Raw genomic sequence first — 21378 nt, 5'->3', positions numbered from 1 at the left:
TAGTTCTATTAAACACCTGGTTAGCATAAAGATATCCTTCAAGCGTGGTTCTTTCTCATAATAGACACAGTACTGTGGTTACCATGAAGATGATAAAGGAAGAGGAACCTGAACAGACAAGTAGAAATTACCACGTTACTGACAATACTCCTAGGTATGCTGTAAACCGTTACAGAGCAATTCCCAGTCTCTGAACATGTAGCATAGTATATAGATTAACAGCAGTTATTGTGTATATTGACCCTCTAACCCCATCTTGTTTTTCCTAGGGATAAGAAGGGCTGCTCTAATGCCCTTGGGCAAAAGACCTCTCCTAGTTTTCCTGTGATTATATGCAGAATTACTGCTGCCCTTCAGTTCTGAAGTGGATGCATTTCAAGAGCACCTCGTATATCTGTCATGGAAAATGCATGCTGCGACCCCGCAGACTGAAAGACTTGTAAGAACGCATGCTGTGTAGGCTGAGACTTCAAGAATAAATGGGAACCGAACGTCAGATTCTTAACATTAAAAATTACCACATTAAAATCCATGAAGGCTCCTGTTTGATTGCATGCATGTGTTTGCATGCCCTCCTTGTGCATTATTGTGGTACATACCAAGAAAGGGAGGAGGATGCCTTTTGTTAAAACAATTTTACATGCAAAAAAGGTTACAAAAGCCACAGCACGAATGTTTTCATATTCACATTTGACTTTGTTGTCAAAATGAGCATGGGCATAAAGTTTTCTCAGTACATAATAATGTATTCACTTTTCTCCATTAAGTTGAACAAAATCTTCACTTTATCTCAAGTAGATCTTTAAGACTTTTTTATTATCATTAATTACGTGTATTACAATAGCAGCCAGAAGCCTCCAAATTAGTGCCCAATGCATAAGGCCCTATTGTACAACCAGATGTTAAAAAACCAGCCCCTGCTCCAAACTGATGACAAATGAAATTACAAGGATAGAGAAATCCCTTTGGGGTTGTGTCTAAGCAGCCATGTGGAGACCAAGGGAACATGCAGCATGGTGGTGTGGTTTCTTCACTTTTGTGTAGAAACTGGAAGAAGAAAAAGGATCGGAACTGCTGGTGTGTCGTGTTTCCCCATTAAGGAGTGGCCACAATGCTGAAATCATGACAACCATTTTCACACTTGCTGATCATCCTAATTTCAAATCTTGCTCAGTAGGACTGTGTGAATCAGCAAGTGAAAACGTGTCCTCACTGAGATCAATAGTAAATTTCCCATTGTCTTCTCTGAAATGAAGATTTTGAGCCTGTTTGCTTTCCCGTGGTTGTGCATGCAAACCATTAAAGAAGCTACAGAGGGAGAAGGAGAGGGATCTGCAAGTAGCTAGTTTACCCAGAGCTGAGCAGGGGAAATCAGTCTATCCTGCCCTTTAAGTGGGGCCGATTGAGTGGTGTCCTGGATAAGTGGCTTCCAGGAAAATAAGATCGAAAAAAAGAGATGAAGTGGGAAAACATCCGTACCATCTTGCATGAATCTGATGTATGCCTCTGCTTCCTTCTCCATATTGCACCATTGCAAGGGGATACAGAGTTAGGCCTAAAGAGGCTACAGATCCTTGTTAAAGGATCCAGCAGGAAAGTCAGACCAATATCACAGATGAGACAGCCTCAGTTAGTTACACATCTTCAAAGGAGAAGAGGTTACAAAAGCTTGGGCCATCACTCAGTGGGACAACCTACCCACAAGGCTGAGCCTAGGCTAGGATGGCTTAGTTTTTCAAGCCCACGTAGAGATGTTCACAGGCCCTAAAGTAGAGTGGGGGACTGGGAATGACCTGGGAGACGCTGACAGGCCTGAGAAACACAGACAAAAACCCACCATTCTAATGTTTTTCTGTCGTATATTTGAACAGGTCTTGATGGATAACTCTGTCAGATACCAGCATTTCTCAGAGACTCCTGAAGTAGGTTCAGGTGATCCACAGGGGGGCTGACCTGTTATTTAGCAAAAAGTCTTCAAGGGTTGTAAAAGGCCCGATGCCTGCCAGAATGGACCTGGTGAGATCCCTTCTCCCAGTCCCCAAGAGACAGTCTTGCATGCCTGGGCTGAACTTTAAATCCTAGGTATATAAATAATGCAGAATTATTTTCCTGAGAAGTGAAGGTGGCTTTTCTTTTATGGATGTGAAGCACTTTGTAACATGGTGGTCACCTTGTTAAATTTATAGGTGGTCTTCACCTTCAGAATAGTACTATTGCAAAGACAGCAGCTATTCAGTGAACCACTTGGCTTTAAAACCTTCTTGAAAAGGGACCCTCTAGCCAGAGATTTTCAACTAAAAGAGTTGTTTCAGTCAAGGCAGATGAGATCACGCGAGAAAAAAGATCCCTTAGCTATCTAGTAGGAAACATAGGACGGATCTTTCTGAAGGCTCAGACTGAAGAGAGACTTCAGCTGCACTCACATGTGCAGAAGAATGTCAGAAAATCACTCCTTGTTAGGAAAACATTAGAAATGTCATCTTTTCCTGTTAGGAGTTTCCCAAATCTTTGTTCCCTTTAGCCTTCTCTTCGCAGTGGCTGGTGGAGGAGGCTGAAAGATACAGGACCTGGACCAAAGCCAGTTGAGTAGCTGAGACGCTCTAACTGCAGTTATTACTATTCTTTAAATCAGATCCTTCGGTCGTGTAGCTCATCAGCTCTTAGTGTGAGAGAGGTAAGACTGATTTCAGCCCAGACAGGCTGAGCTCTGGATCCATTTCCATACTGCCTAAATAAATCTATGCTTACTCATGAAAATATCAGAACGAAATGATGAGATTGTTTGGGCAGATGAGGAAATATATGTTCAACTCCGACCAAATTCTCCATCTTCAGGTACTCACTCCCTGTCCTATCACTCAGGAAATGTCTACAACTAATTATCTTAGATCCTTCCTCTACCTGTTAGCAGCTTGTGCCTTAAACTTCAATGACACTATTTATGCAACAGGGTGCCAGGCAAAGTTTACTCATATCTTCAACTTCTGGGGGTTGAATTCCTTTGGAAAGATGCAATAATGCAGAAGTGAATTAGGGTCCAAAACTATAAAGGTTCTTTGCTGAGAACTTATCTGCTATGCTTCTAAGGCATATCAGCTCTATTTTGCCTGTTATTATGTGCTCTGGGAAGCACTATAACTATATATACCTACAAGTTAATAACAGACTGACAAGGATCTTGACTTTTGTACTGGTTTAAGACTGGAGCATCTGTTCTCTTGGAGAATGATGGGAAGGGCTGAAGCCATCTGATTCCCGTAAGGAGGCAAAGGTCAGCAGTGGCACTAATCTTGAAAGCAAAGGTGGCCATCACTTCCTTCCACCACCTGAGGTATTAAGGAAGCCCAAGACCAATCCAAAGGGTTCAGCTTAAACAGTTCCAAAATTTCCACCTAGGAAAAAAATCTGAGGCAGTGTTGAGGGGCTACTTTGAGTATGCTACTCCACGGTGTTATTCATACTCCAGGAATACCCTGTACACCCAGTGATTAAGGCTGTCCTCCTTGCAAAGTCCCCAACCCAAAGAATTTCCTAAACTGTCCTTTGCTGCTTCCCGTGGAAAGGTGCAAAGAAATTTGGGGGGTGGGGGGGTGGGGCTATGAGGCGCCCACCACGCCATTAATGAGAAAGGCAGAGTCCTCCCGACCCACGCTGCTACTTCTGCAACGGCAGCAGCACACCTGGCTTCCTGCCTGTATCTATTCCCACCAGCAACCTCCACAGCAGTAGCATCACAGGCATGTGCACCAGAACGGTCCTTTCCAGCTGGAAAATTTCCCAGGGGACCCCAGGGGTAGCAACAGTCACTGAACAAACAAATCTGCTGCAACAACCTGGATTTTGGCAGCCGGCCCAGCCGTGCGTCCCGCGACTGCCCCTCGCGGGCTGCCCTTCAGTGCCTTGGCCCTCGGCTCTGTCCTCGCTGTAACGCTCAGAAGGACACCGGTTGACATCAGTTCAACACTTTCTCCGAGAAATGTCCCAGCTTTCCCTCCTCTTGCACAGGCTGCAAGGCCTTGCTGTAGCAGCGTGTGCCGCCACGGCTGGCCGGGCTCTGCTCCTGCACCACGGGGCTGCTGGGGTGCCGCTCATAGGTCCCGGCGCTCTGCAGCCCCCCACAGCCCATGCTGTGCACCTCAGCGCACTTCTCTTTGTATTGCTGGGTGTTGCCGGCAAAAGTCTCGCAGCGGCTCAGGTTTTCCTCTTGCACAGGGCTCCCCACGTTCTCGTCAGTTATTCCAGTGGCCACTGCCCCCTCTTGGGAGTTTTGACTGACATAGACAACAATAATGTCGCCCTTGAAATTCATTACTTGTCCACTTGAAATAAATGTAGAGTTACTGTTTCCAGTCACATTTCCTGGGGAAGGGAGGGAGAAAAGAAGAGGCATGTGATTAATTTTTTCTCTCATGAGATGAATGTTGAGCACAGTGAATTTAATCCAGTGTGATATCTTTACTTTTGTTCCATTATTTTTTCCTCGTGACACAGAGTTGCTCTTATAATCAATGCCTTCCACCAGGCTTTTTCATTATTTCCATGTTTGCCTCCCCAGGACCAAGCCTGTCACCTATGGGGAATCTGCCTTGAACATTAAGAAAAGTTTTCTCTCTCAGTCGAACTCCCAGAAGTAAGAGAGAGCACAATAATCTCATTCTCCCGTTATTTCAGGGTACTCAAGCTGGTTCCATACTACCTTCACACACAGTTAGGAGACGGTTATTATTTCCAATTCTTTTATATATATATATATATATATAAATATATATATATAATATATATAATATATATATATATATATATTATATATATATTTATATATATATAATAATATATATTTTACATATATATAATATATATAAAATATAAAATGTGTGTGTGTGTGTGTGTGTATATATGTATATTTTACAGTCCTAGGCACCATGCTCTTTTTTTCCCCTTGGTAAACAATCAATCCTATCATGTGGAATAGATAGCTAGTTTATTGAATAAATATTTAAAGACTTAAAATATTAACTTCAGGCCATACTCTCACAGTGTCCAAATAGGATGGAGCTTAGAAGATTATCTTACATTGTCCTGATCTTCCAAGTAGATAAACTCCAGTACTCATGTCATGCCCTCATGGATTTATCCGCATATACGTTGACTACAGTGAAGAAACAGAATCTATACTGTAGTGGCCTAACAGAGTTACAATACACACCTCTTTCAGAAAGTCTGCCGGCCCTTAGAGAATGTGCAGTATAAATTCAATCCTTCTGTCATTTAAAGACTGAGTCACTGACTTAAGTGAAGCAGGATCAGGCTCTAGAGGTTAATAAACTTCCATTAAAGTAGACAGAAAACAACTGAGAAGAGCAAACTTTCCCCAGGTTAAACAAAACTAACCCAAACAAACCAAATGCAACGAAAAACAGATGCATCTTCATGGCCTATGCACACTCTACCTCTGAAATGTTTTCCTACTGTGCTCCACTTAACTATTACTTGTGGACTAATCTTAAACATTTTAGAAATTCTGTACATTTTCTCAATACTTTTCTCAATACTTAAGACACTGACATTTTCACTGCAGCTAAACATGGCCCTGCCAAGAAACAGTGTTTTTCTAGCAGTCAAAGGTGATGTTTACATACCACAACTGGATTCCAGTAGTGCTAAGATCTGCACATATTCATAACTTAGTCTTGGTAGCACTTAAGCATCTCTCTAACATTCCCCCTCAAGCAACTTTATTTATTCTAGCTAAACCACTGCAGTGCTAGATCTTTGTTTTCTGTTGATTGCCGTGAGGTATGAATAAAAGTGTTCTCTGCAAGATTTTTTTTCCTGCCAGCTGTTTCCCCTGTGTTGCTATCAACATGACTCTTTGTTACACATAATCATGGTTCAAAATAACTGCTTGCCTTTATACAGATTGCTTGCCACTCACAAAATGTTTTGCAAAAGTTTACCAGCGTTCAGTAGGAGATCAGGAATTTAGAAATCTATGTGACAATGGAAAAAAAAAGTGACTTAACACATTTATAACGTTTGGTTGCATGTGGTCTGTAATTTTTCACTGCTAGATGAAGACACCATGCTGAAAGAGATGCATAATGGAAACACGAAAGCACAGAAAATCGTGATGAGAGCTTCCTGGATAGCACTGAGAAACGTGCTTCCAACCTGAAACTATAAGGGACTCCTTCGGAGGATAAGTGAAGGCATCATGCTCTGCAATATTTCAGCCCTTTGATCTCTTCAGACTACCTGCTGATATTAATTACAATGACAGACTAATTTTTGTGGCAGTCACTAAGGACTGCCACAGTGCAGGTGATTGATTTTGTCTGAGCTGTCTAAGAGCATTTAAAAGGTCAGAACTGCTGAACCAAGCTGCTTTGGGATTTAGAAGTGAAAGGCTCTGTAAAACCCTCTCTATTCACGAGTCACCTAAGTGTTCCTAGGCTCATGCTTAAGTTGGAGTCGTACTCAGGACTCGAGGTGGTCACGAATCAGCACTTCATGTTTAGACTGTTTCCAGGCTTGGAGGGATTCAAAAGAGTGTTTGACAGCCCAGGTCCATCTCTGATGATAACCCCTGTAAGCTGTGCCTGACCAGAGGGTTACCTTGGTATTGTAGGTTTTTTTCATAACACGCGTCTGCAATTTCTGTTGTCATTTTGACTATTAAGGAATCAAAAAAAAATATCATGGAATTACCCAGTGCTTCTCCCCTCATTCTTCCATCCACCATGTTTTGTACAGTTGTGTCTTAGCACAACTGTGTGCAAAGGCCAGTGGCTTCTGTTGCTTTGAGACACTTTACAAAAAGTTATTTTGCGTGCATGCTTATTCCTTCTGGGCACTGCACACGGTACAGCAAAACGACAGATGCTGTTACAGCTCTGCGTGTGGACCCAGCGAGGGCTGGGGCACGATTCGGTAAGGAACTGCTTGCTAAGCCCCATCCCAGTTCTCGTGCAACCAGATGTCGCCAGCGGAGCACGGCAATTCTGCGGGCAGAATAAAACACCCTGCCAAAAAGCCATATTTACGACAGAGTAACTAAACGGACACTCTCGTATTGTCTACTGTTCTAACTGTGTGCACCTCCTGGCAGTCATATCTAGCTTATAGGAGACTAGAGACGTGGTATATCTGCTCAGATTTCACCAGATGGCACTATAGCATGTACATACCTAAAGGTATAGACGCAATTAAAATCATACATGAAGAATTATGCAGCATATCTAAGAAGGCCCTTTCCAGCATGTCAACTTAAGCCCAAACCTTCCTCTTTTCCCTACTATTCCTACATATTTTCTCTTCCTCTTCTTATGGGATTTAAAAAGAAAAGCAATACTTCTCCAGTGCCAGATATGACTTGACTTTCAGTTCTACCTCAGAGTCGGTTATCTTCCATAAAAATATCCTGCGTTCTCTTTACCACTGTTGAATTTTCTATTTATCAGGCAGTAAATCTGTTTCCAGATTTCAGGAAACTGAAGCGACAGAGTATCAGCTCTTAGAAAGATTAATGCTACAGCACTTTCAGATTCCTGCTTGACACGTAGGTTCAGGAGGGAAAGGCCCGTGTCACTTTGGCAGATTGGCTTTGGCAGATTGACAGGAGCATCTCCATGAGAAACTTTAAGGCATGACATAGTTTTAAAGAAGGGCAACTGCTTATGACTGCTATGCGTATTGCAGTAATACTTAGATGTCCCAGGCCAAACTCAGGTCTCATTATGCTTGGTACTGCAGACATAAATAACTTTATATCTTTATACCTAATATCTTTAAGAGATTATAGTCTAAAATGACTAATAGCACATGACAAGCAGATCGTAGACTTTTATACTGAAGAAAAGTCTGTGGGAAGAAGGTTTCATTCAGAAAGTGTTCATAACTTCCCTTCTGCTAGTTTTGCTTCAGTGATTTTTTTTCCTGATTTCTTTTGACTATTTAAGTATATTTACCCAATAGCTGTGCTTCCGAGCTGTTAAGGGGACAGAGCACTTGTGTGTAGAGAAGCAATGTCTGTATGAAATTATTTTTAGGTGAATGCTTACATATTAACAAATTAAAACAAAGAGGAAGTGCTAAAAGCAGAAAGTTGGGCATAATCTCTTAGACCAACCACGGCCGTTTGGTTACAGCTCCAACTGGAGCATCGCTGACCACCATATGATTCTAAGTGGACGTAAGCTTACTGATGAGGATAAAAAAGGCACGTGCAGACTGTCTAATGGAAGAACGCCCATCTGAAAGCTGAACATCCCTTCTCAACTCAGCCTTTATGCCATTATCCTCTCCTCCTCCTAACTTTTCTCTCTAATATACACACACTGCTATCACGAACACATCTCAGTTAGTTACAATTGCCTGGCCTCTGCAGTGATAGCCAGAAGATGGATTTTGCATTGCTGGTTAAATCATCACAGGATAACGATCCCTCACGGTGCTTATACCGTTTGCAAAATTCTCTGCAAAACAAGTGGCCTTGCTATTTCATCCTCATCTTCCAAATTAGTTTCAAGGCAATTAAGTGAAAAGACATCATTTTATTCTTCCCTCCTCCTCCTCAATCAGACCCTCTGAGTAATAGTGAGCTAGCACAGAGAATAATCCTATAGGGCTGTGTATAGGTCCAGCCTATTGGGCTTACCAGATGCTGGTGGAAGGTCTGAAGTGCTGCTGTTTGTCCCTGAAGTGCTTTTTGTGTGCTGGTACTTCATGTCGGTACCATCAGAAGACACATCTTCCATACCATGATCACTTGATAGAGTACTCTGACCAGCAGAGAGAAAATGCAAGCCACAAGAGCACTGTGCATAAGACCCAGTTTCTGGGGAGGTGGAGGCACTGTCAACAGCTGCACAGCAGGATTTGCTCCACTTTCTGGGAGATTCCCTATACGAAACCCCACACCTCACACAGATCTTCTCTGAGTCATGGTTCGCTGCAAAACGATCTGTGTCTTTGCTGTCTATTTCCTTTGGGCAACTGTGGGCATGCTGGCAAGATTTCTGAAGATGTTTGTCCATAGCAGCGTGTGTGCCATCCATTTCGGAGGAAGGGTTGGAGCCTTGAGCGAGTGATACGTCCTCTGTGCTCCCAATCCCTGAAAAGCACTGATTTAAGCTTTCGTTCTCCCCTATCTCCACTGGTTCTGAAAACGATGACACAGTTTTACTGTTAGGCCGACTTAGTAAAGATAAATAATCAGCGGTACTGAGATCTTTATCCATGTATTCATCTTCCATGGGAATTGGTGGGAAATGGTCATCATTAGTCTCAGATACCACAGAAAACTCTTGGAGGTTCCCTGCTGCCTCGTACGGAGCTGTCTCTGGGCTGCCGTTCATGCACAGAGGGTGACCACTTGCACAACATGTGTTTCCAGGGGGAGAGTAACCAGCAGGACCCAGGAGGCACATTTCTTCAGAAATCTGGGGAGCAGCAGTGTTTGTTATACTTGTGGTAACAAATACATCTCTGGGAGGCTCCTGAATGAAATCCAAAAGAAAGTCATATTTAAAAAATAAATCAGCAGAAGGTTATTTTCCAAACAAAGAAGAAATAGGCAGATCGTAATTCTTCCTTGACCCAGAGCTGCTGAGTTTGAGCAGCACCAGCTGTATTTGAGTCTTGAAGTGTAATTCTATGCTGCTGCAAAACTGTGACCAGTAGTGCTGTGCTCATTGGGTATTTGGATAAAAATCTGGTGGCCTAAGAGACAGTAACATTTAATTTTGGGAGGGGGCTATTGTTAGTTCTTAAAAAGGCACTTAAGAGTCAATGAATCTGTAAGAGTCATTGCATCCTGCTGTTCCTTATGAACCATCAATAGAATGATATTAAGGTCTGATTTGTTATAGGTTTGTAAACACCCTGAACTGTCTGTCTTTGAAGGGCTATAGATCTGTGAAGGCCTTATTGAGAGCAGAAACTTTATTATTAGTAATGCTATATGTAGAAGAAAAACTGAATTGATTCAGATGGCCCAGAACAAGCTAGAAAAAAAAAAAGTCACACACAAACAAGGTTGCTTTAACCTGGAGTAAGGAAGGACAATAAATACAAAAGGCCGTGATGTCACTTTGTCAGTACTTTTCAAAATAAAGCTACATTTTTGGTTGCAGCTCCACAAAAAGTGTGGGGAAATCCTGGAGGCATCAGTTCAAGAATTGCCTTCAGTACCTGCAAGTCAGGCCACAATGATGGGTAGCCGGGAACTGCTACCGACCTTTCATTTCTAGCATCTGTTCAGTTCTTCTAGGATGGAGAAGAGCATGTAAATGCTGCCAGCCACTAATTGCTGCTGGTTCTCACTCCTCCATCCTGGAGGTCTGAGCTGCTGCCAGTGCAGGAGGTTGCACGAACACTTACGAGACAAAAGAGGAACTGCCTTCTCAAGAAGTTTCTTTTGTAGTAATGGGATTTGAGTGTTGCAACCACTCAACTGGACAGAGCTCCTGGACTGGCCTGGGGGGGAAAGCATACATCAGGGACCTGGGACACCACGGTCCATGCCCCCGGTGGGAATCAGGCAGTGCACAAGAGCTTCAACCTGTATCTCCATCTGAGTGTTTCAGCCACAGGGGCTGGGGCTGTTCTGCAGCAAAACCTTCTGAAGGTCGTTCTTTCTTTCACATCCGAATGGACAACACGGATTTCTGCAGGCACTGAAATTAATGGGTCTCAGGGATGTTTTCTTGAACTAACAGCTCTGTGCTTGATGCCTTGCGTGTCTGGTGTTCTTGGCTTTCCCCAAATCTGGGTTTCTCTGGTACGTAAAAAGATGCAAACTCCAACTGACGTTTTTCTTGCTCTTAGGATTTAAAACAGCTCTCTCCTAGATAGTCTCAGAAGTTCAGTAACTGGTGGGATCATGTTGAACTTTCTCCTCTTATAAATATTTAATCATCACAGAGGCTGTTAAAACGGGCCGAAACCAGAGAGGTGGTTCGGAAGCTATGGAAGCTATTGGACATTTCATAAGCCTCACATTCACAGAGACCCAGACTGAAAAAGGCAAAGCTATGAGGTTTTTTGAGAAACAGAAAACTTGTTTTCCAGCCAAAGGTTAATGTGGAAGCTACTGCCAGGGGCGTGCCAGGAATATAATGAAGAAAACATAAAATAGAAAATTTTAATGTCCTGGACTTTACCTTTGTTCCTTTTATTTGGCTGCACACTTCGTTAGCCCAGTTCTGTAGATCCGCTGGAGGGAAAACAAAACAGTAGTTGTAATGTATAGCAGGCACTAAAGCTAGCCACAGACCTAAATACATATAGTTATTCACAGTCCACAATATTATATTAAACGTAAACCATCAAGGCTGTTTTTACTGACTGTTCAAATGTCCCAGCGGCCGTCTAGCCGAGGATTCATTGTAACTGGAATAGGGATATATTCTTGTGGAACAAATGTTTCCGAGCTCCCAAAATAGAACACAGTTAAACTGTGTTCCACATCAAATGGGGTTTCTTTCCTGGTCATATGTCATCAAGCTATGACTGGCCTGATCCCGACCCAGTTACAACCGAACAGTCTATTTCAAGAGGAGTCACATGAATGGACCAAAGACCATTCTCAGACAGCAGCAAGGAGCCTGGAGGGAAGAGGGTAAGCCACCGAAACCACGGGATGGCAGGCTCAAATACAGTCTATTCCACCTAATCGGGATATGCTTAATTGGGAAACTCACTTAAAATTGAGTATCTCCCAAGGGAAAGCAAAAACGCTTTATAGCAAATACTGCTGCTTAAGAGAAACAGCAATTCTTCTTGCTTTATGCTTTCACTTTCAGGAGATTTTGAAAGGTTCAGGTCTGTGTACATTTTAACCTCGTGCTGGTTTTGCGTGTCTGCAGACAGATGAGCTACTTGGCCGCTGCCGGTTCCAGGCAGTGAGCCTGCTCCTCTGATGTTAAGCCTGCACGTTTACCATCAGTTCCCAAGCAGGCAGGACTTCTTCCTGAGCCTGCAGGTCCTGGGGCTCTAGTTAGCAGGATTTACCTCTCAAAGGCGATGAAAGACCGTCACTGCAGAGCAGCAGGGCAACAGAAATGTCAAATAAAGAGCATTCCCCTGTAACCTGCTCTGCATCTCAAGTGTTTGGTTTGCAAGGAGAGTCACCATTTCCTCCAGCCCATCCCAGAAATTCCAGATTTAGCACAACCCATGTTTAGTGTGGCAGAGGCAGCCTATTTCCAAAACACAGGCTGAAACATGCTTTGCAAGAGAGGGTTGCTGTCTTCGCTTTCACTGCTCCCAAAACATTTCATAAATTCCTAGGGCTTGGGAAAGGAGATGAGGCAAAAAATACACTAGGAAAAGCTTTCCATGTTTAGAGGGAGAAAATAAAAAAAGAGAACAATAAGAGTATGTCTCTAGGAAGACCCAGGGCTTAAAACTCTCTTTTAAGAGTAATCTAAATCCAAATCCAAAACATAACTTTTGAATTTCCCTCATATTCATAATATATTCAGTGCCCCAGTGATAGCTGGTATGTCTTTCCTAGAATTTTTCAATTTTTCTGTTTTTACTATTTCTTCTATTCCTTCTAGTACTTCTGCAGTACCTCATCAGAGCTTTGGCCTTCCGCTGAGAACATTGCCTCCATCATGTTTGCAAATACACATCAGCCTTTTGTCTCGAAATCTGTATTTTAACCAATTCAGGTGCAGATTTCAGGGGAAGAGGGGAAGTGGAGAAAAGGAGCTAGGAGGTGGTGAAAGACCTGTCAGTCTTTGCCCTCTCCCCTCCGGGCACGGGGTCTGCTGTGCCCCCAGCACTGGCCCTCCCTCAGGCCCGCTGCAGCTGCGGGTGCCCTGCCAGCAGTCACCTGTGCTGGCTGCAGGAGGATACCAGGACGATACGCATTATGCATAAGTGCAACGTGCTCCCTGCCCTAGAGGGTAGGGATTCGAAGCCAGGCTTTGCACTAGCTAAAACACATCCATACGGACAGACGTCCAGATAGCACAGAACTTCCAAAAGGGCACCTGAGTTTCTTAGCCCGGCGGTTACCTGTGAAACCAGAGCCAACAGAGAGCCATACAGCTGTCACATTCACAAACACCATTAGCTATAATGTACCTGTGAGCTTTTTTCCCTTATTCTTGTAGTACACAATGAAGATGACAATGCCAATTAGTGCCACGAAAAACAAGATGACTATCAACACGTACAAGATCCTGTTTGTTCCTGTAGGGTGTAAAAAAGATAGTACTGTCAGCAAGCAGCTTATACTCAGCAGTGTTACAATTCTTGTTTATTTTACCTCCTTTTCCATATTTTTTTCCACAGGGTTCTTCTCTTCCTATTTGACTTGAGAATTCTGTAATAAGGACTACGGCTTTAGGATTGATAAAGTTCTGTGATAAGTAGCCTTACTAAAGGCACCTTAAGCAGAGCCACGTCAGTAAAAAAACAGTCTTAGACGCCGTCTTAGAGAGCTGTGAGCCAGTCCAGCTCCTCTGAAAGTCCCCTTGCAATCTGCCAGCCCATGGGCTACGCTTGCTCAGGAGAAGGGGGATATGCAGCTCATGGGGATTATAAACTTCAGCCAGCAAAATCTGGCTTTCATCTCAGAGCATGAAGGATTGCTGTGTGCTAGACAAGCAGTCTCACTGGTAGCATATCCACACCGGAGAGAGAAAAGGGCAATGGGCAATAAGGGAGCTACATTCCGCTGAGACTGTTGCCATTGCTATAAAAGAAGCACTGAGAGAAGCCAGTAGCCTTTATACAGATAATGTGTGTATGGAAATTAGCAGGCTAAAAAATGAAAGAGCTGTAAATGTGATGAAGATGATGGTATTACAGTAATGCTGCTCACCATGCAGTGTCCGTGAGATAGGTAAAATACTGCTTAGTATACTAGACATGGACCCTAGAGCAGCTGGGCTTAAAGTCATCTTTTAAGGTTGGATTTTCTGAAGAGATCTCTCTTGGTCTACAGCTGCTTCCCCTAGAGTCATCCACATGGGGAATGGAGTTAAGCTAGTCAAAAACCGCAGTAAACACACTAGGTACTTTCTAATGAATAACCTGTATGAGGACATATACCATCTTCTGGTTGTTCAGGCATCTTCCATTCTGCACAAACTGTGTCTGATTTGTCAGTCCCAGGGACTATTTCTGCCATTCCCAGAGCAGTACAGCTGAAAAAGAAAGACACAGAAGCTAGATACTCAAAGAAGGGGGTTTGTCATGGCTCCTACACTTATGCGCAGTAATACTTTCCATTGCCCATAACTCCTGTACTTCTCCATCTTTAAAAAGTTTGGATACTGTTTTTATTTTCAGCTCGATAGATTGGATAGTTCTGCTCCCTCTTGCTTTGTCACCCCCCAGCAAGATTCAAGCTGCAACCTGAAAATGCCTTTATTGCTGTGCCACAAACCGAGATGCTCTATGCACTCTGCAGATAGATTGAAACACCCCACTGAAAAATGCTTTTGCTCAAGCTTCTCATTGCCTTGTGGCTGCCATGATCCTTCTACAAGATACAGGGACTTACTTGGTCCAGGATTTACACTCATCCGTGGATGAAGCAACCTTTGAGAAGTAGCCTGCGGGACATGGCGTACACATCGTATCCTTGTCTTGTTGCACTGTGTGTAGTAAAGGAAGAAACAAAATCACAGCTGAGCTTTTGTGAGTTCACTTCAAACTGGGAGTGATTATGTCCACCCATCCTCCCACTCCCTCTCCCCTTCCAAAAGCTTCCCTGGAGAGAGAAGGATCTCAAATTATATTTGAGTGGTAATGACAGCTACAGGTAAACAGAAAAAAGAGCTCAGGTAAGACTAGCGTATTTCTCTACGTGATCAAAATGAGAAATGACCAGAAGCCATTTTCAGTTATTGTAAAATAATGTACAGCTATTATATCCTTCCACTTTCATTAAGTGCCTTGTGTTGATGCAATTCCACCGACAGTGACGTTAACTGGTATTGTCAATTCCATGAAGCGAACAAAGCGCCGTACCAGGATTTGCCAGCTTAGTGAAAAAAACACTATGCTTCAGGCCCGTTTCATTCCGCATTACTCCATTATGTACGTGCTGCTTTTTTGGTGTTCCTTGTACTTGAAACAGGTCACTTTATCTTCCCAGTGTTCATTACGACTCTGAACTGGACCATCTCTAGACCACCTCTATCTAGAGACCATCTCTATCCCACAAAACACCTCCATATTGTTTTCAATCAAACCCAGAGCTAAATTAAATGTCTGTAACAAATCCTTGCATTAAAAGTCATATCAAACAAAGAATATTTGCACTATGTGAAAGCTGTTCATCATTTTAAACTCAGTGTTATAGAATGCGGCAAAGAATAGTCACTCAGCAGAAACTGATTTCAAAGATCTCAGCAACGACCCCCAATGGACCACTTTTCTGACTACTGGAGAAATGCATGTTCGAATGACTGCCGAGTCAAGTACCTTAGCAAACATTAGGAATGCACTGCAGTCCTTGTGGCTATGGCCATGTGCATGCAAAACCTTGCAAATGTCACCTCATTCAAGAAACTATGTAAACTACAGAGACTCAAACCTCTTGCTGTCAAAGTGGCTTTCAAAATGCAAATAATCCAGAAGAGTTAAATGCAGTAACAATGATAATCAAACATGCATCTTCCATTCACAGTGGTCAGAGAGCCTAAGGTACCCGCTCTTCAATGTCAGAACCCACATGATGCTAACTTCATCCTCCAGGCCTGTCCTGGACATTTCACTTTGTATTGCTCCCTCTCCATATCTCACCGGGATGCTTGACTCCAAATCCTGGAGCACATATGGTGTTTCGCTGACAGCAGTCACAGTCGTCGTTCCAGTGGTAACCTGTCGTACAAGCACACTGCCGCTGGAACGTGCTGTTTCCTGGATTCACTTCTTTCAGAGCTTTCCCTAGAAGGGAAAGCAGATGGGAGTAAAAACCTCTCCGAAAACAAGCCTCAATATTATGAACATCCTGCTCCACCTATTTGCTTTGCTTGAATGCTAGATGCAGAACCATTCTTGTTAGAGGAAATGTTGTCTTTCAAGAAGCGTGAGAGACCCTTGATTAGCATGGGGCACCTTACTGATTGAACTACTGACCAATACTTTTCCTTGCAGCTCCTGCAGAAAATAAAAAGAGCTTTTGCAAGTGTGAGGCAACCATGTTAGGGGATGTGAGTACACAATATGCTGGGCAAAAGGACAAACCTTTAAGATCCAAATCACAGAGAGCAACGGCCCAAGTGAAGATAATCAGTTGAGCAGCATGGAGACGATAGTTGCAATGTTCAACAGAGCACAGAAGAACTGACACTCCCTGGTGTCCGGGGACCTCACTCTCTTTGAGGTTCTTCTGTAAGCTCAATCTCCTTTATCATGTACCTAAACAAAGCATCATGTCCAGATCTACTAGCCCATCTTCACACTTCGCTAATTCAGATTAAAAGGTTCCTCAGTATAAACAACTCACCTTGATCACATATTTTATGCAGTAAGCATTTGTCTTCTTCATTCCAAACATCCATATACTCATTTGGGCCACATGGCTGGCACACACTCTCAGAAGTACCAGTGCATTTAGCAGACATATACTTTCCTGTGAAGATGAAAAGGAAAAAATAGGTCATTTGCAAGTTGCACGCCAGCTGTCTGAGGAGCTTAGGTGAAATATAGGCCAGACTAACACTGCTGCACTACTAGGGGATGATCATTTCTTCATGCCACCCTTTCTGTTCCTCGGTCCGGCTCTAACCTAGGCTGGTATTGAAATATCCATGAAACTTATGGTATAGCAGCCATCCTGTCTATGTGCATGAGAATTAAGCTACTTTCTGTCTCCAACAGTGTTTAAGTGCTATCTCAACACAACAGCTGTTATGGCTTTTCCTGAGGTCACTAGAACCACTCCAGCACTAAAAGGTACTCAAAAGCCTGAAATTATGCACCTGCTGGGGTATGTGCAAATAGACTTATGATATCACAGCTGCCTTGCTGACCCTCAGCGCTACTTCTAAGCAGCTTTTCAACTACCAAACACGTATAGCCTAGCGCTCACATACCTGGCTCACACTTTGTGCAGCACCGTCCAGAGTATTCATAGTGTTGCTCGCTTTCACATGGCGGGGTGATCTGTAGCGACAACTGGAGCAGAGAAGGAGAGAAAGGTCATGAGAACCAACATACCTTGAGGTTCAGCTCTACCTACCCACAAATGTGATAGAGAGGAAGAAAACTTCTCTTCATTATAGCATTTTGGATAGCTAAGCAGTAAAACATTACTCAATGTTTATTACTTCAAAGGCTCCTTGTAGGCAAATTAATATGTACTTGATGGTGTACACATAGGGACTTGTAATATAGCCAAATGACAAATAAAAAACAATCTTGCAATTTATCATGAACTTTTAGCCTGTCATATAACCTCTTCTTACAATACTCTATTATTTGAAACCTCTGACCTCAAAACAAGAGTAAAAAAAAAAAATAATTTGGCATAGAGATGCTTCCATAGCCTCTTCCACAGATATGACCTCAGACCAAGACCTGGGCCACTGACAGTTTTAAAGTATAACATTTAGTAAACTAGTAAAGTTAGAAGTGAACGATTTATATTCTCAAAAAAGAAGAAGTTCCCAGCTCTCCCCTGGGACATACAATACTCTTGTCTAGCCCCAGAAAATATTGGACTTCAATTTTATGGCTTTTTATGGCTCCTGTTATGCCCTGCAGCATTCACCTCATTGAACTGAGGCAGCTAGCCACAGAGGTGATACAAATTAAGTCAATACTTTTTTATTTCTTGAAAAACAGAACAAAATAAAAATGCTCTCCTCCCTCCCCACCCCCCTCAAAGCAGCCAAAATGAGAGGACACCTACAAAACAGTGTTGTATCTAGCTCTTAGCAGCCTTTGCAAACCCTCCCTGATCTCTGCTGCCTGCAGCGGTCCTGCCCGCAGCACAGCATGCTCACCCAGGCTTCGGGGCACGGGTTGCGCTGGGGTGTCCCGGCCTGCCAAGCATTGCTCCTAGCCCCCACTGCCCAGGAGCCTTTTGGCAGCAGTCCTCCAGGCAAACTCAACACCTTACGTCCAGTTGTCGATCATTCTCTTGGGTACGTAGGATGATTATGATTCAAAATCTGGCCCTTAGCAAGGAACATTTCATTGTAATAGGATACAGTTGTTAAAATATCATTTACAGGACACTAGCTTTTTACGTCGAGAAAGAGGCATTAAAACTTCTGCAGCTAGTTAGAAAGAGCTTTCATTATCTGATAGCACCATGCAAGCAAAGGTAAAATTGATATCCATTTCCAATCCCCTTTACCTCTCCTCTTGCCTCCTTTTCTAGTTTCATCAACAGCTATCTCATTATATTCTCCTTCTCTAAGCATCTTGCCCTTTCTAATGCTGGAAAAGGTCTTATAACTTAAAAATGACCAGAGGTTGGAATCTTTCTTTGAAACACCTCGTTTTGGCTTGGAGTTTGAGTCATTGTTTGATGCGTAAATGCTGCGTGTCAAAGCTGGACTAGTTGTATCTGAAATAAAGTAAGTCCCTAAGGTCAAAGGTCGTCTTCTTTTTTTTTTTTAACATTTGCAGGTTATAAGCACCTTATAGCCATTTTTCATCATGACAACAATCCCAGGACAAGTTAAGAGTCCAGTCCTGTAAAAATACTTCCTTTGTCTCAGTGCTCCTCCGTCTCTTTCATTGTATTTATTAGCAGTGTCTTTCTTGTGATTAGATTATAAGGTTTTTGGAACTAAAATTGCCATTTGTATTTGCACAGCACCTCACACAAAGGGCACCTGGAATCAGAGTAGGATTCCTACCACAATGTAAACACACACATACATACTTATGACAGTTTTCCCTCAGGCTTATTCCTAGCAGATGCCTGGTTCTTTGCCCCATGTATTCAGTATTCAGGCACTGCTGTTCAGGATGAGGGTGAGGGCCGGCAAGGCAGGAGGTGACCGCGAAACAGAAAGCCCGGCCAGCCGGGTGGCTGAGCAGTGGCACCACTCACTGTCCCACGGGAAGCTCCTAGATCACTTCTGTAAACCCAAGGAGCTCCTTTTCCCACCCCGCACTGCAGGTGGTACATGCTAAAACACCACGCTGCCAGCAACGGGGTTGAGACGACGCTGCAGGAGAGGTGATCTTAAGCGACCGATTCCTCGTTCGCAGCCACCCCAAATCACAACCGAACTAACGAGACACGGGACGGGTCAGGTCACTTGCTTTTATAACAGAATGTTCTTTTCTTCCTTCTTTGCCCCAGTTTGAAAGTTCCTCTTTAAAAAAAAAAAAAAAAAGACTTAAAAATTACTGAAGGGTCACACAAGGGCGAAGTCATCCTTTTTAAGGAAGAATATGCAAATGTGCTAAAGAGCATTCAGCTAGAGTCTGGAATAATTTCTGAGATCCAAATTTGGCATGAACAGGACAAGCAATCCCCTTACATTGAGGCTGGGAGAGCTGGCTAGCTGCTCAGGTACGTTTTATAAATCATTTCATACCTCCCTGCTTTATAGCCTAAATAGGGCTATTGTTACAGTGTATCCACAGCTGCAGCTGCATAAACCTACACTCTGTGTCAATAATTATTCTTTTTTTGCCATCATGTCCTTCCCTCTTTGAGACAAGCTGATACATTTACAAAGGTGCAATATTGTCGTCTTTGATTTATATTCCGTGAAATAAAAGACAAGATTATTGGTGTCCAGTTGCTAACCCCACAGAAGCCCAGCCTCTTCGCAAAGGTGAGAAATTTTGGCCTAGAAAGGACTAGTGAGATCTGATGAGCACGAAAGCTGGTGGGGAGAGAGGACAGGAGGAAAATAAAAGAAACTTCATATTTTCTTATGGTGGGAGCCGATCCAGTGAGCCCAGGCCCTTCTGCTAACAAGGGCTCCTTGTTTAACCACCTGCCAGAGAAGTGCATCATCGATCTATACGTAAGGTCTTTTTTCAGGGGGTAGGAAGCCTGTGAACAGTACTGGCACTCGCAGCAGCACGATGACTCGATGCTTCACCATCACTAATGTATTCCTCTCCACAGTGTCCTTCTGAGATAGGGAAGTGCGAGTCATTTTACAGATGAGGAACTCACGCTCAGAGACTGACTAACTTTACTAAGGTAACAGGAAATCAGTGGCAAAGCAGGAAACAGAACCACGGCTCCAAAGCCTCAAGAGAGCATTTTAACCTCTGGAACATCCTTCCTCTCATCAAAGGCTGGCGCATAGGTCAGAGTAACTCTGACATCACCGAGTTGCTATCTGGCGAGAGAAGAGGTCGCATGTCACACTTTAGGTGCCCAGTGAAAGCAAAGGTGTCAACCCCATCCGAAGTAATAAAATGAAAAAAAATCCCAGCCTGGTCATTGCCTTAACGGTCTCATTACTGGCGAAGCTTTTCATCAAATCCCACAAGCAGGTGCAGATGGATGCTTTAAAAAGGCCCAGGTACACCATATAAATTTAGTTTGTCACTTAAAGCGCACAAAGCACACGAAATTGTACACTTCCTTAAAAAAAAAAAAAAAGTTTTCCTGCTTCATTACACATTACCTCTGAGCAGGTATATCTTGATAGGGGAAGAACCCAGGGACCAGAGATGAACCTGCTCTGGGCTTCATGGATTGCCAGGAACCTGATTTGGTAAAGCGCACCAAGCGCCTGCTGAGCTTTAAGCACATGAGTAGTCCCATTGTCTTCTTGGGAAAAAACAAGCATGCCCACGGCGAGGTTTGCAGGAGGACTGTATTTTGGTGTGAAACTGCAGATAGCCTTTTCAGCTTCTCTTTTATCTTGTTTTTTTTTTTTTTTGGGTGAAAGGGACGCTAAGCAAGAGTGTGCTTGTAGGATCAGAGAACTTCAATGAGTCACAGCTACAAAGCCCAACTGTGTTACTCAGACCTTCAAAAATCACACACAGGTGTTTCTGAAGGGGGAACTAGCAGAATTCAGATTCCTGTCCTCAGGCTTAAGGAAATATTTATTCTTAGTACCATTGAGCAATCTAATGGCAGCAGAAGCTGTGCGTCATGGATGCTAAAATTACTTTCTCGCTCAAATGAATATTCAGACAGACATTTCAGAGAAGATAGAGTTGCATGGGCCCCTTTCCTTTAAAAGAAAAAATCTGGAAGAACAAGCCCGGGGGTTTCCACATTTTTTTTCCCATGTCATTTCTGAACAAGAACCTGACGCCTCAGCTTGGACTGTTCATTAGCGATAATCCTAGTTTTGCAAAAATTGAGATGCAATGTGACACGCCAAGGGGTAACTATTTTAAGATGACACCTTCTTGCTCAGTGTATTTGTTTCTGGAGAACGTTCACGTCATTTTTCATCATATCACTCA

General features: G+C 43.1%; 1 protein-coding gene across 2 annotated transcripts in view; it reads right to left on the bottom strand.

Annotated features, from left to right (window-relative positions):
• Positions 1-795: 795 nt before the first annotated feature.
• TNFRSF11A (TNF receptor superfamily member 11a) overlaps positions 796-21378 on the bottom strand; it is a 37209-nt gene continuing 16626 nt past the window's right edge. For both annotated transcript variants that reach the window (XM_009689938.2, XM_068931577.1), the window contains 9 exons: positions 17064-17145; positions 16475-16600; positions 15769-15912; positions 14522-14615; positions 14068-14162; positions 13096-13203; positions 11163-11215; positions 8657-9497; positions 796-4359 (listed from right to left, as the gene is read on the bottom strand). In XM_009689938.2, the coding sequence (XP_009688233.2) occupies positions 3953-4359; positions 8657-9497; positions 11163-11215; positions 13096-13203; positions 14068-14162; positions 14522-14615; positions 15769-15912; positions 16475-16600; positions 17064-17145 (1950 nt within the window). In that variant the 3' untranslated portion in view covers positions 796-3952. The remainder of the gene's footprint in view (positions 4360-8656; positions 9498-11162; positions 11216-13095; positions 13204-14067; positions 14163-14521; positions 14616-15768; positions 15913-16474; positions 16601-17063; positions 17146-21378) is intronic.

This window comes from Struthio camelus, chromosome 2 (genome assembly GCF_040807025.1).
Source record: "Struthio camelus isolate bStrCam1 chromosome 2, bStrCam1.hap1, whole genome shotgun sequence".
NCBI lineage: Eukaryota > Metazoa > Chordata > Aves > Struthioniformes > Struthionidae > Struthio > Struthio camelus.
The sequence above is the reverse complement of the archived record's forward strand: the minus strand, read 5'-3'. Positions and strand labels throughout refer to the sequence as shown.